At 44.7% G+C, this 16,687-nt stretch overlaps 1 protein-coding gene across 1 annotated transcript in view; it reads right to left on the bottom strand.

Annotated features, from left to right (window-relative positions):
• Window positions 1-588: 588 nt before the first annotated feature.
• vezt (vezatin, adherens junctions transmembrane protein) overlaps window positions 589-16,687 on the bottom strand; it is a 184,791-nt gene continuing 168,692 nt past the window's right edge. The window contains exon 12 of the mRNA XM_069908519.1: window positions 589-10,572. Within this exon, the coding sequence (XP_069764620.1) occupies window positions 10,061-10,572 (512 nt within the window). The 3' untranslated portion in view covers window positions 589-10,060. The remainder of the gene's footprint in view (window positions 10,573-16,687) is intronic.

The following is a 16,687-nucleotide window of genomic DNA, read 5'->3' as shown; positions in this document are numbered from 1 at the left end:
ACTCACTGAACCTGCAGTCCGTGATTTCACCTGTGCATAAAATTACAATCTTTATTTTCCCTCAACTTTCCACTAAGAACAATTCAAGACTTCAGGAAGGGAAAACCAGAGAAGTATGATCCAGTGACCATTGGAGGAATCAGAGGTGGAGAAGGTGAGCAACTTAAAATTTCTGGGGGGTCCCTATCTCAGAGAACCTTTTCTGGACCCATCATATTAATGTCATTGTGAAGAAAGCAGAGCAGTGCCTATACTTTCTAAGTTTATATCACCGTGGCAAGTGGAAAATTTGCTGATCAGATGTATCGCAGCCTGGTATGGAGGCAATAATATCTCTGAGCAAAAAGCCCTGCTAAAGGTAGTGGACTCAGGCAAACTTTCCACACCATCGAGAAAAAATACATGGAACACTGCCATCAGAGATCGGCAGCAATTGTCAAGGATCCACGCCATCCAGGACATTTGCTGTTCTCACTGCTCCCATCTGGAAAGATATCAGCGCCACAAGATTCGCACCCACCAGGTTCGGGAACAGCTGCTCCCCCTCCACCATCAGACCCCTCAATGACAAACTCAATCAGGGACTCATTTAAGGACTCACACTTTGTTCATTATTTTTTTACTGAATATTTAGACATCTGTATTTGCACAGTTTAATAACATTTCCTTGAGTTTACATTTCTTTCTTCTTGAGTAGTTTACAGTTATTGGCAATTAGAAATTCTGGCTGGTCCAAAGGAAAAAATATCAGGGTCGTAAGTGATGTCATATATGTCCTCAAAATGTGAACTTTGACTATTTTGACCTAGACCTTCACAAAATTCTTGCAGTGTGAAGGGATCTGTACAAAATCATTGCCTTCAGCAGTAAATGGGCAGCACGGTTAGCGTAGCACTCAGCACAACACCGTGACAGCACCATCAACCCGGCTTCCAATTCCACGCTGTCTGTAAGGACTTTGTACGTTCTCATGTCTGCGTGGGGTTTCCCTGGGGGCTGTAGTTTCCTCCCACCATTAAAAAAACATTACCAGGGGTGTAAGTTATTCGGGTGTAACTGGGCTTATGGGTTGTTATGTCTAACTTAAAAAAAAACTGAATGTTTATCAGAACTTTACAATGTCTTGAAGTGCTTGACACAATTGCTGAGGTGAACTGTAATATTGGATAGTGGGAACACAAACCAACTCCAACCGGATTCAGAAGTAAATCACAAAAATCCGTAGACACCGGGGTTGAAATAAAACCTGATTCAGTCATGTTACTTGAGAATAAGTATTGACTACATATTGTCCCAGATACTGCTCTGAATAGTACTGTCAGATCTGAAGATGCTTTTCTTTTATCATTAATTTAGAAATACAGCATGAACCAAATGCAGTGCCCAAATACAGCAATTAACTTATAAACTCTGTACACTTTTGGAGGATGGCCCTCAAACTTTGCACCATGCCAACTGCTTAGGCTAATCTGGACTTTGCATTCTAGCCTACAGAATTATCACCTTTCTGAATTAAAATCAAAATTATCACTGGAGAGGTTCAGCTGAGATCAAGGTGCAGCAGAAATTCACTTTATAACCAGCACGGTGAGGAGGGAGGAGAGAGGCAGAAGAACTTTAAGAAGCAGTGGGTGGGGAGGAGATGTGGGAGTGGCTCACGGAAGGGAAAGAGGGACAATGCTTTAGAAATGAGTGAACTGGGAATAGTGCCAGGAGTCAGTGTGGATGGGGATGACAGACAAGCACAATCCTTACTATAAAAGTCAGAGGCCATGAAAGAAGTTCACAAAATCAACTGAGCAAATCTCTCACCATTTCTGCAAACAACTTATTTCAGGAGATATTTGAATATACACCAGTGTCCAGTTACTAATTTCCCCAGATCAGCTTTAAATAGAACAAAATTGAATCCTCCTTCAGCTCTCAAACCCAGCCCACTGCTGCGCTCCCACTACATACACACTCTCTCTCTCTCTCACACACACATTCACACGCATTTAGAGACATATTTTCCAATAGACATCATTGGTGTATTCAAATTCAGAATTGCCTTATTTTATCTCTTTATATTGTCTCATGATATGAATCCAGTTGCGATACCTCCCAAACAGGAGTCATCGTTCAGCAGCCAACATGCTAAATATAGGTTGTGTGAGGGTGTGGTGGGTACTGATAGGGCCTGGTACATTTCAATTGGACTGCAATTCACTTGGACATTGGACTGGGCACTTTATGAAGACAACTTGTAATCTGTACAGGATTATATTCATTTTAATAAATCATTATGGTGCAAATAAGTTATCAAACACTTTAAACCCTAAAGTTGGCTAAGGACCTGTGTGTGTGTGATAGATATATATATATATATATATATAAATATATATATATATTTATAAGACAGAGAGTGGTGGTGGATGATGCTTCTCAGACTGGAGGCCTGTGTTGCCTCAGGGATCTGTGTTGGGGCCATTGTTGTTTGTTGCCTATATCAATGATCTGGATGGTAATGTGATAAATTGGATCAGGAAGTTTGCAGATGACACTAAGATTGGAGCAGTTGTGGACAGTGAGGAAGGGTTTCAAAGCTTTCAGAGGGATCTGGACCAGCTGGAAAAATGGCCAGAAAATGGCAGATTGTAGCGGCCGTGTAACAGGCCAAGTGGGGGCACAGCACAGTATCACTTTGGTATGGAGCCGAAGGCCAGACTGCTGGGTACTCACCTGGATAATGGACTGCACGCATGCGGTGTGGCGCACGTTGGTTTGCAGTGCCTCCTGCTGGAAGGCGCAGGGCCCCCACTGTGTTTAATTTAAATCTGCCAGCCCCGTGGATCAGTGGAAAACACATAATGATGTCACCACCCTGTCCCATGGAGCCTGGGATGGGAGTGATATAAAAGCATGTAAAAGTCAAATAAACAGTCTTGTGTTGACTAACCTGGTGTGTGTGTGTGTGTGTGTGTGTGTGTGTGTGTGTGTGTGTGTGTGTGTGTGTGTGTGTGTGTGTGTGTGTGTGTGTGTGTGTGTGTGTGTGTGTATTACTTTAGTAGCTCTACCATAGTAGCCGCTACAATTGGTGACCCCAATTGCAAGATTCAGCTGAAGCTTGAATCTCCAGTTATCATGGACACAAGGACAGCAGCAGCTGCCACCACGGCTGCAGTTAATGTGGTGGGACTTCACTTGCCTCCTTTCAGGCTGAAACCCAGTTTTGTCTTCGTGGCATAACGGCAGATGATGCGAAATTCTGGCATTGGATGCTGCTACAGCATCTCGAGTAAGAAAATTTGTTGCCAATCCCCCGGCGGACAATCAGTACAGCAGGTTCCGTCAATTTCTCCTGGACACGCTGGAATTGACTAGACGTGAGCATGGCTTAATGAATGAGATGCTCACATTAGTAGATGGTCATTTTCATTGTTTACTTTTTGAGACTCTATTCCCGTCCAAACTCCCAGGTCATGTTGCAATACCAATCGTTAATATCGATTTCCGCCATCCCCATGACGTAGCGCGGGAGGCTGACAGGCTCTATCGTACACCAACGCAAGAGTCTGCTCACATACAGATTGTTTTTGCAGCAGATCCATCTCCCGTGTCCTACGAGCCTCCTATATCTGCAGTTCAGTCAAAGAAGGATGAATCTGCTGACGGGCGACGAGAATGGTGTTTTTACCAGTGAGAAATGGCCATAAATGTGTCCCGCCATGTACCTATTACAGAAAAAAGGCAGGAAACGAAAAAGCTGGCTGGCTGTAATGGCCTCGGCAGCTGGCACAAGTACCGTCCTGTTGTATCTTCAAGATGACGTTGGTAAGCACAAGTTTCTTGTAGACACTAATGCTGAGGTCAGTTTGCTCCCGCCAACTATTTTGAAAAAAAAACACATGAACAACAACACCTGGCTCTTCAAGCAGCAATTGGGACTACAATTCTCTGCTTTGGCACATGACGGGTCACGATTGGGATAGGAGTGCGACATTCCATTGGAATAACATATTGGTTTCTGTTGCACAGCCCTTTATGGGTGCAGATTTTTTAAGGTCCCTTTACTTGCTAGTAGATGCGAAATGGAGGAAATTGATCCCTCGACTTGCTGGTCCACATGAAGCGGAGGTAATCTTTTCAAATGTACCCACTAGTATGCAGCAAAGGGAGAGTATCCCATCTCGGGGTGCATCCCCTGCACAAAGACGCCCATGCTGCCCTGCTCAACGAATTTCCGGTATTCTCTCCTAATTTCAATACCTCCAAAACAGCCCATGGTGTGTCCCATTACATCGACACCTCAGGCCTACCGATTTACACCAGGGCTCATCGTCTTTCACCCGATAAGCTGCGGCAGGCAAGGGCAGAGTTTACTGCAATGGAAGAATTAGGTATCATTTAGTCTTCCAACAGTCCTTGGGCATCACCGTTACACATGGTACCCAAGGAAACAGGTGGATGGAGATCCTGTGGCGATCACCATAGGCTCAATAATATAACTACATCTGGCAAATACCCAATTCCTCATATACAAGATTTCGCTGCCCATCTGCACAATTGCCGTGTTTTCTCCAAGGTTGATCTTTTCAAGGGAAAGCATCAGATCCCGGTCCATAAGGATGACATTCCTAAAATGATGATTATTACCCCTTCCGGGCTTTTTGAATTCCTTAGAATGCCATTTGAGTTGAAGAATGCCATTCAAACATCCCAGCGGCTTATGGACATTTTGGGCAGGGATTTACATCTACTTAGACGACATCCTCATCGCCAATCAGAATCGACAGGATCACCACCTGAACTTACGCCATCTGTTCGAATGGCTGGAGGAATTTGGACTTCCCATTAACTCTAGCAAATGTCAATTTGGCAAGTCCACCATCGACTTCCTGGGGCACAAGATCACGGCCAAGGGTGTCTTTCCCTTATCCGGCAAGGTGGACACAGACGTGCATTTCCAAAGCCTACCACAGTTAAGGGACTGCAGAAATTCTTGGGCATGATAAACTTCTATCACCAGTTCATTCCAGCAGCCACTGACATTCTCCGGCCACTGTTTCAGATCCTCACCACGAAGCACAGGGACATTACCTGGACAACAGGGGCAGAGGTTGGGTTTACAACTGCCAAAGATGCTTTGGCCAACGCAGCTATGCTCAAACATCCTAGTCCCAATGCTTCCCTGGCACTTAGCACTGATGCCTCAGATATGGACACATTCTTGAGCAGTGTGTTGATGACCATTGCCAACCCCTAGCTTTCTTTAGCTGACCCCTATGGCTATCGGAGATAAAATATATGATTTGATCGAGAGCTGTTGGCATTGTATCTTGCCACATGACACTTCTGATATGTTTTGGGTGGGGGGGGGGGGGGTCAGCATTTCACTGCTTTTAGAGACCACTGCTTTTAGACACTGCTGCCACCAGGCAGCAGTGTCATTTGTCATACATTTCTGAATTCACAACGGATGTGTGCCATGTCTCAGGTAAAAACAATCTCGTCGCTGACATGCTGTCCAGACCAACATCATATTCAGGCTGCTGTTGATATTCCTGAATTGGCCAGTGCACAGGCCATGGACTCCAATGTTCAGGCATACGGTACCGCCATTACTAACAGGACATACAGCGAGTGGCACCACAACTAGGTGGCTCAACTCTACGTTGTGACATGTCTTTGGGCTACCCTAGACCAGTGATGCCTTTATGACCAAGTACAAAGCTTGTCTCATCCATCCATCAGATCAACCGTCAAGCTCATGTTGAATAAATGTTTATGGCATAGACTGAAAAAAGACATTGTGCAGTGGACCCAGACGTGTACGTCCTGCCAGACTTCAAAAATTCAGCGGCACACCAAGGCGTCTCTCCAACCTTTCCCGGTGGTAAACTGGAGTTTTGAATGTGTGCATGTGGACTTGTTCGGACCATTGCCAGTATCTCAAAACATGACATACATTCTAACAGTCATAGACCGTTTCATGTGCTGACCAGAGGCCATCTCGTTGTCATCCAGTTACACTGAGACATGCACAAGAGCATTCATTGTCAATTGGATCGCTAGATTTGGTTTCCTGACGCACATAACTTCAGACTGTGGAGCACAATTCACCACTGCATTGTGGACTGCCTTTGTGCGCTTTTGTGGGACACTTCTGCATCACATTACAGTGTACTACCCACAGTCCAACGGCCTTGCGAACGTTTCCACCAACAACTCAAGTCTGCACTCAAGGCCTGACTCACCGGTCCCTATTGGGTCAATGAGCTACCATGGATTCTGCTGGGAATACGCACTGCTCCCAAGAAAGATTTGCCTGTATCATCCGTGGTGATGGTTTATTGTACAGTCCTCTCGGTACCAGGGGGCATTCACTTCTCATCCAACTTACACCTGGACGTCCTTCAGCAGCTTTGATGCAGTGTCGCAATTAGCAAACCTATTCAAAGCAACTGGCATGGAACCCCTAAATGGCATGGGCCCCCACCTCTCCTCGACACTGATTTTGTTTTTGTGCACAGACAAGTCCCAGGACCATCATTGCAACGGCCGTATGAGGGCCTTTTCTGGTAATTAAGGACGGGGTTGTATATACTTTGGACATTGGGGGGCATTCGTAACTGTTCAGTGTGGAAAGACTTAAGTCTGCCATTGCCCCCAGCCCAGGCGACGAGGGCATCCGCCTAAGGTGCATTGGTTTCGGCCGATAATTCGGGGGGGGGCGGGGGTGGGGATGGTGTAGCGGCCATGTAGCGGGCCAAGTGGGTGCTCAGCACAGTATCACAAACTGTTCCCAGCACGGCTCTTTGGCGGACGTGTGGAGCCATAGGCCGGACCGCTGGGTATTCACCTGGTTAATGGACCGAATGTGCTCGATGCTGCGTGCCGAGTAACGGCACATTAGTTTGCTGCGCCTCCTGGTAGAAGGCGCAGGGTTCCCACTGTGTTTAATTTAAACCTGCCAGCCCTGCAGATCGGCGGAAAACCCATGGTGATGCCACCACCCTGTCCCATGGAGTCCGGGATGGAAAAGAAATAAAAGAGGCAAGTAAAACTCAAATAAACAGTCTTGTGTTGACTAATCCGGCGTACATATATTGCTTTCGTAGCTCTACTGAATTAGATGCTCCAAGATGGAATTTAATGCATACAAGTGTGAGGTGTCCCACTTTGGAAGGACAAGCCAAGGTAGGACCTACACAGTAAATGATCGGGCACTGAAGTGTGTGGAGGAGCAAAGGGATCTGGGAATATAGATACATAATTCCCTGAAAGTGGCTGCACAGGTAAACAGGGATGTAAAAAAGATTTTTGGCATCTTGACCGTCATAAATCAAAGTATTGAGTACAGGAGTTGGGATGTTATGGTGAGCTTGTATGAGACATTGGTAAAGCCAAATTTGGAGTATTGTGTGCTGTTCTGGTCACCAAACTACAGAAGGACATGATCGAAAGAGGGCAGAGAAGATTTACTAGGATGTTGCCAAGGTCGTCAGGAGTTGAGTTACAGGGAAAGATCAAACAGGTTAGGACTATATTCCTTGGAGCATAGAAGAATGAGGAGAGATTTGATAGAGGTTCACAAAATTATTAGGGGAATAGACAGAGTAAATGTGAGTAGGCTCTTTCCATTCAGATTAGGAGAGATAAATATGAGAGGACATGGCTTTAGAGTGAAAGGGGGAAGGTTTTGGGGGACATTAGGGGGAACTTCTTCACTCAGAGAGTGGTGGGAGTGTGGAATAAGCTGCCATCTGACATGGTAAATGTGGGCTCACATTTTAAGAATAAATTGGATAGATACATGGATGGGAGAGGTCTGAACGGTTATGGAATGGGTGCAGGTCAGTGGGACTGGAGGAATGAAGTTTCAGCACTGACTAGAAGGGTTGAATGGCCTGTTTTCTGTGTTGTAGTTTTTATGGTTAGCATAAAGGCAGCAGAGTGTTTAGTGCATTGCTATTACAGTGCCAGCAACACTGGTGCTGTCTGCAAGGAGTGTGTACGTTCTTCCCTGCATTTCCTCTCCCACCCTTCAAAACGTACCAGGTTAACTGGGGTATTTGGCGGCAAGGATTTGTGGGCTGGAAGTGCTCTATGTCTAAATTAAAAACCACTGGTTAGAAATTTATACAAAACGGGAAGCCCTTTTTCAATAAACAGAAATCTGTACTTGCAGGTAACTTACTTACTGAGAATGCAGTTCCACGCAGAGATTCCCCAGAAAGCTCTCAAGAAAAATTCACCCATGTTCAAGAAAGGGAATAGACATAACTCGGAAATAAGAGACCAGTGAGTCTTACTTAGTGGGGGGTGGGCTGAGGTGCAAGCTGTTGGAGAAGATTCTGAGACAGGATTTCCAAGCATTTGGATTAGGGAAAGTCAGCATGCCTTCGATAGGGGTAGGTCTTGTCCCACAAGCCTGACTGAATTATTTGAGAATGCAACAAAGCACAAGGATGAAGGTAGAGGCATGGATTTACTGCATAAAGATTTCAGTAAGGCATTTGATAAGATTCCCCACACAGGTCTCATTCAGAAAGTTAAGAAGCATGGGCTCCAAGGAGACAGTGCTTTGTGGATATAGAACTTGCCCAGAGAAGGCAGAGGTGGTTGCAGATGATAGGTTCATTTTCAGCATGGAGGTTGATGACCAGTGGTGTTCCACAGGGATCTGTTTGGGCTCCCTCCCCTCTTTGTAATTTTTATAAATATCATGTATAAGGAAGTGGAAGGACAGGTTAGTAAATTTGCAGATGGTGTCTGGAGGGCTGCCAGAGGTTAGACGGACATTGATAGGATGCAGAGCTGGGCTGAGAAGAGGCAGATGGAGGGTAGCCCAGTAAAGTGTGAAGTGGTTCATTTCAGTAGGCCAAATTTGAAGGCAGAATACAATGTTAATGTGAAGACTGAGCCATGTGGATGAACTGAGAGTTCGGATACTCAAAGCTGCTGCACAGGTTGATAGTGCTAAGGTATGCGGTGTGTTCACCTTCATTAACCGCAAGATCAATTCCAAGAGCCGTGAGGCTTCATGCACTGCCAAACAGAAGCGAATATTCCATCTGAGCATTCTCCAACCAGACAGCATTTACATCAACTTATCCAGGGTCTCTGAGTCTCTCTCCCTATCGCTCTGCCTCCTTTTCTCCAACTCCCCACCCCCTTACATTCCTTCTCCATTCAGAGAGCTACCCTTTCCCCCCATCACCTCCACTTTTTTTCCTCTCTTCTCTCCTCCCACCCATATGCACCCAAGACCTCTCACCTGTTAGCCTGTACTCCTCTCCCTATCTTTGCTCCCTGCATCAGGTGCCGGTCTGGTTTTAGCTCATACTTTGACAAAGAGCCCAGGCCTGAAACTTTGGATTCCCTTCGTACGGATGCTGCATGACCTGCTGGGTTTCTCTGGCACTTTGCATTATAAATCGTGGATGCTGCTGAACTCTTGAGCTCTTTGTGTTTAAAATGAACACATGCAGACTGTTGATTCTAGAGGTGAACTGACCTATTTTTAAAAGGATAAATAAATGAAAAGGCTCATATTTACTGTCCCCATATTGGTGGGAAGAAAATGTGAGTGCAATTTCAAATTCACCTAGAGCTGAAAAGGTCACTGACCGGGCCAGCGGTGGTGTGGACTGGAGTTACAGGCAAGGGCAGAGATTTATTTCATTCATGGAAAGGGGATTTTGCAACTTCCACTGATGCCAGATTTTAATTTTCATGATTTTTAAATATCAATTAAAAAGTGGAAGATTAATGTGAGGTGCAAACTTCCAGTATCTATTTATGTGGTGTCCTTTGTAAACTCTCATGTGGTGCCTCTTCTCCATCACACACCATCTCCATCAAACCATCATCCCTCACCATCAAACCATCACCCCTCACTATCAAACCATCACCCCATACCATCAAACCATCATCCCTCACCATCAAACCATCACACCTCACTATCAAACCATCAGCCCATACCATCAAACCATCACCCCTCATTATCAAACCATCAGCCCATACCATCAAACCATCACCCCTCACTATCAAACCATCAGCCCATACCATCAAACCATCACCCCTCACCATCACCCTCTACCCCACAGTCTTCATCACTCTCACTGTCTCCAAAAGTCTGCTCTTGATAGCTGGTGAAGGAGTATGAGCGAGCAGCAGCTTGTGTTGCCAGAACCGAGGTTAGGTGCAGAGAGACTGGGCTGTGGCTTTCTGCAGGCCTCTGTTTTACAGGTTCAGAATACGTTGATTGCCAATTTTCCTGCTTTTCTGTAGGGCTGTCAGTGGTGTCCAAGCAGCAAGCGATGCTGCCGTCTGCATTAGTGGACCTGACAACGCCGCTCAGGGCGGTGCTTTCACTGGTACTACTCAAATGCACATCAATGGATTTCAATCCCATCACTCTGCAGCATTCTTGGCCATCTGCAATAATATCTAAGTGACTGGGCTCTAAGTGCTGCAAGTGCCTGTCACAAACCTGGTGCCCTCCATCATTTGTATTCATGTGCTGAGATGCCACTGGATCCCCAACCAGCTGGCCCGCATCCAGAGATGAAAGTGTTTTCAGGGCAGCTAAAAAATAAAATTGAAATGTGACATGATTAGATATAAATAATGAAACCATGGTACTTTATAATGAACACACACTTGGTTAATTTATAATATTAAACTGAGAAAAGGCAGCTGTCTTATTCACAAAAGTTTACCTATCACTGAGCTGTAATAACGGGGACCTCCCAGTGGCCAACCATTTCAATTACACGCCCCATTCCCACACTGTCCGTGGCCTCACACTCTGCCAAACAGAGGCCACCCGCAAATTGGAGAGGCATCACCTAATATTTACTGTCACTCTCTGGGCACTCTCTAACCGGATGGCATTAACATCGGCTTCTCCAGTTTCAGTTAGGCCCCTTCCCCCCCCCTCTCTCTCTCTTTCCCTATCCCTCTGTCTCTTTTCCTCCAACTTCCCACTCCTTCCCTCTCCATTCACAGAATAATCCCCTCCATCACCTCTCAGCTTTTTTCTCTTCGGCCCTCCCACTCATGTTCACCTTTGACAAATTACACAACAAAATTGCACAAACTAGACACAAAATGACATCTAAAAATACATTGTTAAAAAAAAAGCACAAAGCCGGAGAAACTCAGCAGGTCAGTGTCCTTTATATCACAAAGTTAAAATTAAATAATTCAGATTTGAGCCCTTCATCAAGGAATGGAAATATGTCAGCAGGCGTCCGAATAAAAGGATAAGGGGGAGGGGTGGTCGCTAAGGCAGAAGGTGATAGATGGAGAAGGGAGGAATGGCACAGCAGCGATTGGGGGGGAGGAGGGATGACTGGGTGAACAGAGCGGGAAGGGGTGGAGAGCTGACAGGGGGAAGGGAATGGGGGAGGAATGGGGAACAGGTTAGTTAATGTTAATGCCATCTGGCTGAAAAGAGCCCAGACAGAAAATCGGGTGTTGGTCCTCCAATTTACGGAGTGAAGGGGCTTCTGTAGGGACTGCTCTCTCTCGTGCATTCTCACTTCCCACCAATCACCTCCCTGGCACCTTAGTCTGTGGCTGCAGAAGATGCCACACTTGCACCCACACCACCTCGCTCACCACAGTCTGGAGCCCCAAATAGGTCCTTTTTTTAAAAAAAATTTATTTTTCACACCATAAACCACATTGACCAAGATACAAACATTATCCTTTTCAAATATATACAGTGTCATTTTCTCCCCACCCTCCCTCCTCCCATCCCACCTCCCAACCTCCCCCCCATTCATTTAAAGTACAAAATCTAAGATACATTAAAACAGTCAAACAATGTTGTCATTCAATAAAATAAACAAGAAATTCCACTGAGTCAATTCATTTCATTTCCTTCTCCTTTCGTTATTTTAGGTGGTAGATGTCCCCGGTAGGTTTTCTCTATTGTGTTTCATGTATGGCTCCCATATTTGTTCAAATATTTCAATATTATTTCTTAAATTATATGTTATTTTTTCTAATGGAATACATTTATTCATTTCTATATACTATTGTTGTATTCTCAAATTATCTTCTAATTTCCAGGTTGACATAATACATTTTTTTGCTACGGCTAGAGCTATCTTAACAAATCTTTTTTGTGCACCATCCAAATCAAGTCCAAATTCTTTGTTTTTTTATGTTACTTAAGAGGAAGATCACTGGGTTTTTTGGTATATTGTTTTCTGTAATTTTATTTAATATCTGGATTAGATCTTCCCAAAATTTTTCTACTTTCTCACATGTCCAGATTGCATGAATTGTTGTTCCCATTTCTTTTTTACAACGAAAACATTTGTCAGATACTGTTGGGTCCCATTTATTTAACTTTTGAGGTGTAATGTATAGCCTGTGTATCCAGTTATATTGTATCATACGTAACCTCGTGTTTATTGTATTTCTCATAGTTCCAGAGCATAACTTCTCCCATGTTTCCTTCTTTATCTTTATATTTAAATCTTGTTCCCATTTTTGTTTAGTTTTACCATTTGTTTCCTCATTCTCCTTTTCTTGTAGTTTAATATACATATTTGTTATAAATTTTTTGATTATCATTGTATCTGTAATCACATATTAAAAATTACTTCCCTCTGGTAACCTCCTAACTTGTCCTTCAAGTAGGATCTCAGTTGGTAGTATGCCAACACTGTATCTTGAGTTATATTATCCTACAAAAGATAATAATTTATTTCTTGAAAAACAATTTTCTATTCTTTTGATCCCTTTTTTCTCCCATTCTCTAAAGGAAAGGTTATCTATTGTAAAAGGGAGTAACTGATTTTGCGTCATTATTAGTTTTGGTAATTGGTAATTTGTTTTATTCCTTTCTACATGAATCTTCTTCCAAATATTAAGCAGATGATGTAATACTGGAGAACTCCTACGTTGTACCAATTTTTCATCCCATTTATATAATATATGTTCAGGTATCTTCTCCCCTATTTTATCTAGTTCTAATCTAGTCCAATCTGGCTTTTCCCTTGTGCGGCTCTATAATAATTTTTAAAGTTTGGCAGTTGTAAGCCTCCTTGTTTATACCATACTGTTAATTTATCTGGTGCTATCCTCGGTTCCCCCCCACCCTTTCCATAAAAAATTCCTTATTATTTTCTTTAACTCCTTGAAGAATTTCTCTGTCAAGTGTATTGGCAATTCCTGAAATATCCTTGGGAAAATGTTCATTTTAATACAGTTTATCCTTCCTATTAGTGTTAGTGGTAAATCTTTCCAATCCTCTAAATCGTCCTGTAATTTTTTCATTAGTGGATAATAATTGAGTTTATATAGATGGCCGAGGTTTTTATTTATTTGTATACCTAGGTATCTTATTGCTTGCATTTGCCATCTGAATGGTGATTCTTTCTTAAATTTTGAGAAATCCGCATTATTCATTGGCATTGCTTCACTTTTATTTGCGTTAATCTTGTAACCAGACACTTCTCCATATTCCTTCAATTTCTTATATAATTCTTTTATTGATAATTCTGGTTCTGTTAAGTATATCATCACCTGCAAATAAACTGATTTTATATTCCTTGTCTTTTATTTTTATCCCTTTTATTTTATTTTCTGTTCTTATCAATTCTGCTAGTGGTTCTATAGCTAATGCGAACAATAAGGGTGATAGTGGGCATCCCTGCCTTGTTGATCTGCTTAAATTAAATTGCTTTGATATATATCCATTTATTGTCACTTTCTCCAATGGCCCCTTATATAATGCTTTAATGCTACGAGGCTCTAAAGGCTGTGTACGGGCCCTCACCCCAAGTCCAAAGCCCGCTGCGCAGCTCAGACGGCAAAGTCCTCCTCAGCGACAAGATCTCCATCCTCAATCGATGGTCAGAACACTTCCAATCTCTTTTCAGTGCCAACCGCTCAGTCCAAGATTCCGCCCTGCTCCAGCTCCCTCAACAGCCCCTAAGGCTAGAGCTGGATGAGGTCCTCACCCTGGATGAGACATATAAGGCAATCGAACAACCGAAAAGTGGCAAAGCTGCAGGTATGGATGGAATCCCCTCAGAGGTCTGGAAGGCTGGCGGCAAAACTCTGCATGCCAAACTGCATGAGTTTTTCAAGCTTTGTTGGGACCAAGGAAAACTGCCTCAGGATCTTCGTGATGCCACCATCATCACCCTGTACAAAAACAAAGGCGAGAAATCAGACTGCTCAAACTACAGGGGAATCACGTTGCTCTCCATTGCAGGCAAAATCTTCGCTAGGATTCTACTAAATAGAATAATACCTAGTGTCGCCGAGAATATTCTCCCAGAATCACAGTGCGGCTTTCGCGCAAACAGAGGAACTACTGACATGGTCTTTGCCCTCAGACAGCTCCAAGAAAAGTGCAGAGAACAAAACAAAGGACACTACATCACCTTTGTTGACCTCACCAAAGCCTTTGACACCGTGAGCAGGAAAGGGCTTTGGCAAATACTAGAGCGCCTCGGATGTCCCCCAAAGTTCCTCAACATGATTATCCAACTGCACGAAAACCAACAAGGTCGGGTCAGATACAGCAATGAGCTCTCTAAACCCTTCTCCATTAACAATGGCGTGAAGCAAGGCTGTGTTCTCGCACCAACCCTCTTTTCAATCTTCTTCAGCATGATGCTGAACCAAGCCATGAAAGACCCCAACAATGAAGACGCTGTTTACATCCGGTACCGCACGGATGGCAGTCTCTTCAATCTGAGGCGCCTGCAAGCTCACACCAAGACACAAGAGCAACTTGTCCGTGAACTACTCTTTGCAGACGATGCCGCTTTAGTTGCCCATTCAGAGCCAGCTCTTCAGCGCTTGACGTCCTGCTTTGCGCAAACTGCCAAAATGTTTGGCCTGGAAGTCAGCCTGAAGAAAACTGAGGTCCTCCATCAGCCAGCTCCCCACCATGACTACCAGCCCCCCCACATCTCCATCGGGCACACAAAACTCAAAACGGTCAACTAGTTTACCTATCTCGGCTGCACCATTTCATCAGATGCAAGGATCGACAATGAGATAGACAACAGACTCACCAAGGCAAATAGCGCCTTTGGAAGACTACACAAAAGAGTCTGGAAAAACAACCAACTGAAAAACCTCACAAAGATAAGCGTATACAGAGCCGTTGTCATACCCACACTCCTGTTCGGCTCCGAATCATGGGTCCTCTACCGGCATCACCAACGGCTCCTAGAACGCTTCCACCAGCGTTGTCTCCGCTCCATCCTCAACATCCATTGGAGCGCTTTCATCCCTAACGTCGAAGTACTCGAGATGGCAGAGGTCGACAGCATCGAGTCCACGCTGCTGAAGATCCAGCTGCGCTGGATGGGTCACGTCTCCAGAATGGAGGACCATCGCCTTCCCAAGATTGTGTTATATGGCGAGCTCTCCACTGGCCACCGTGACAGAGGTGCACCAAAGAAAAGGTACAAGGACTGCCTCAAGAAATCTCTTGGTGCCTGCCACATTGACCACCGCCAGTGGGCTGATATCGCCTCAAATATTAATCTTGGCGCCTCACAGTTTGGCGGGCAGCAACCTCCTTTGAAGAAGACCACAGAGGCCACCTCACTTACAAAAGGCAAAGGAGGAAAAACCCAACACCCAACCCCAACCAACCAATTTTCCCCTGCAGCCGCTGCAACCGTGTCTGCCTGTCCTGCATCGGACTTGTCAGCCACAAACGAGCCTGCAGCTGACGTGGACTTTTACCCCCTCCATAAATCTTCGTCCGCGAAGCCAAGCCAAAGAATCCAATTAATATACTTCTCTGGTAAACTGAATTTTTGCAATACTTTGAATAAATAATTCCATTCTACTCTGTCAAAGGCCTTCTCTGCGTCTAAAGCAACTGCTACTGTTGGCGCTTTACTCCCTTCTACTGCATGAATTAAGTTAATAAATTTACAAATATTGTCTGTTGTCCGTCTTTTTTTAATAAATCCAGTTTGGTCTAGATTTACCATTTTAGGTACATAATCTCCGTTGTCATACCCACACTCCTGTTCGGCTCCGAATCATGGGTCCTCTACCGGCATCACCTACGGCTCCTTGAACGCTTCCACCAGCGTTGTCTCCGCTCCATCCTCAACATTCATTGGAGCGACCTCATCCCTAACATCGAAGTACTCGAGATGGCACAGACCGACAGCATCGAATCCACGCTGCTGAAGATCCAACTGTGCTGGGTAGGTCACGTTTCCAGAATGGAGGACCATCGCCTTCCCAAGATCGTGTTATATGGCGAGCTCTCCACTGGCCACCATGACAGAGGTGCACCAAAGAAGAGGTACAAGGACTGCCTAAAGAAATCTCGGTGCCTGCCACATTGACCACCGCCAGTGGGCTGATATCGCCTCAAACCGTGCATCTTGGCGCCTCACAGTTCGGCGGGCAGCAACCTCCTTTGAAGAAGACCGCAGAGCCCACCTCACTGACAAAAGACAAAGGAGGAAAAACCCAACACCCAACCCCAACCAACCAATTTTTCCCTGCAACCGCTACAACTGTGTCTGCCTGTCCCGCATCGGACTTGTCAGCCACAAACGAGCCTGCAGCAGACGGGGACATTTACCCCCTCCATAAATCTTCGTCCGCGAAGCCAAGCCAAAGGATCTTATAATCTTTGTTAAGTAATGATATTGGTCTATATGACGCTGGTGCAAGTGGATCTTTCCCTTGC

This window comes from Narcine bancroftii, chromosome 13 (assembly GCF_036971445.1).
Source record: "Narcine bancroftii isolate sNarBan1 chromosome 13, sNarBan1.hap1, whole genome shotgun sequence".
Lineage (NCBI taxonomy): Eukaryota > Metazoa > Chordata > Chondrichthyes > Torpediniformes > Narcinidae > Narcine > Narcine bancroftii.
The sequence above is the reverse complement of the archived record's forward strand: the minus strand, read 5'-3'. Positions and strand labels throughout refer to the sequence as shown.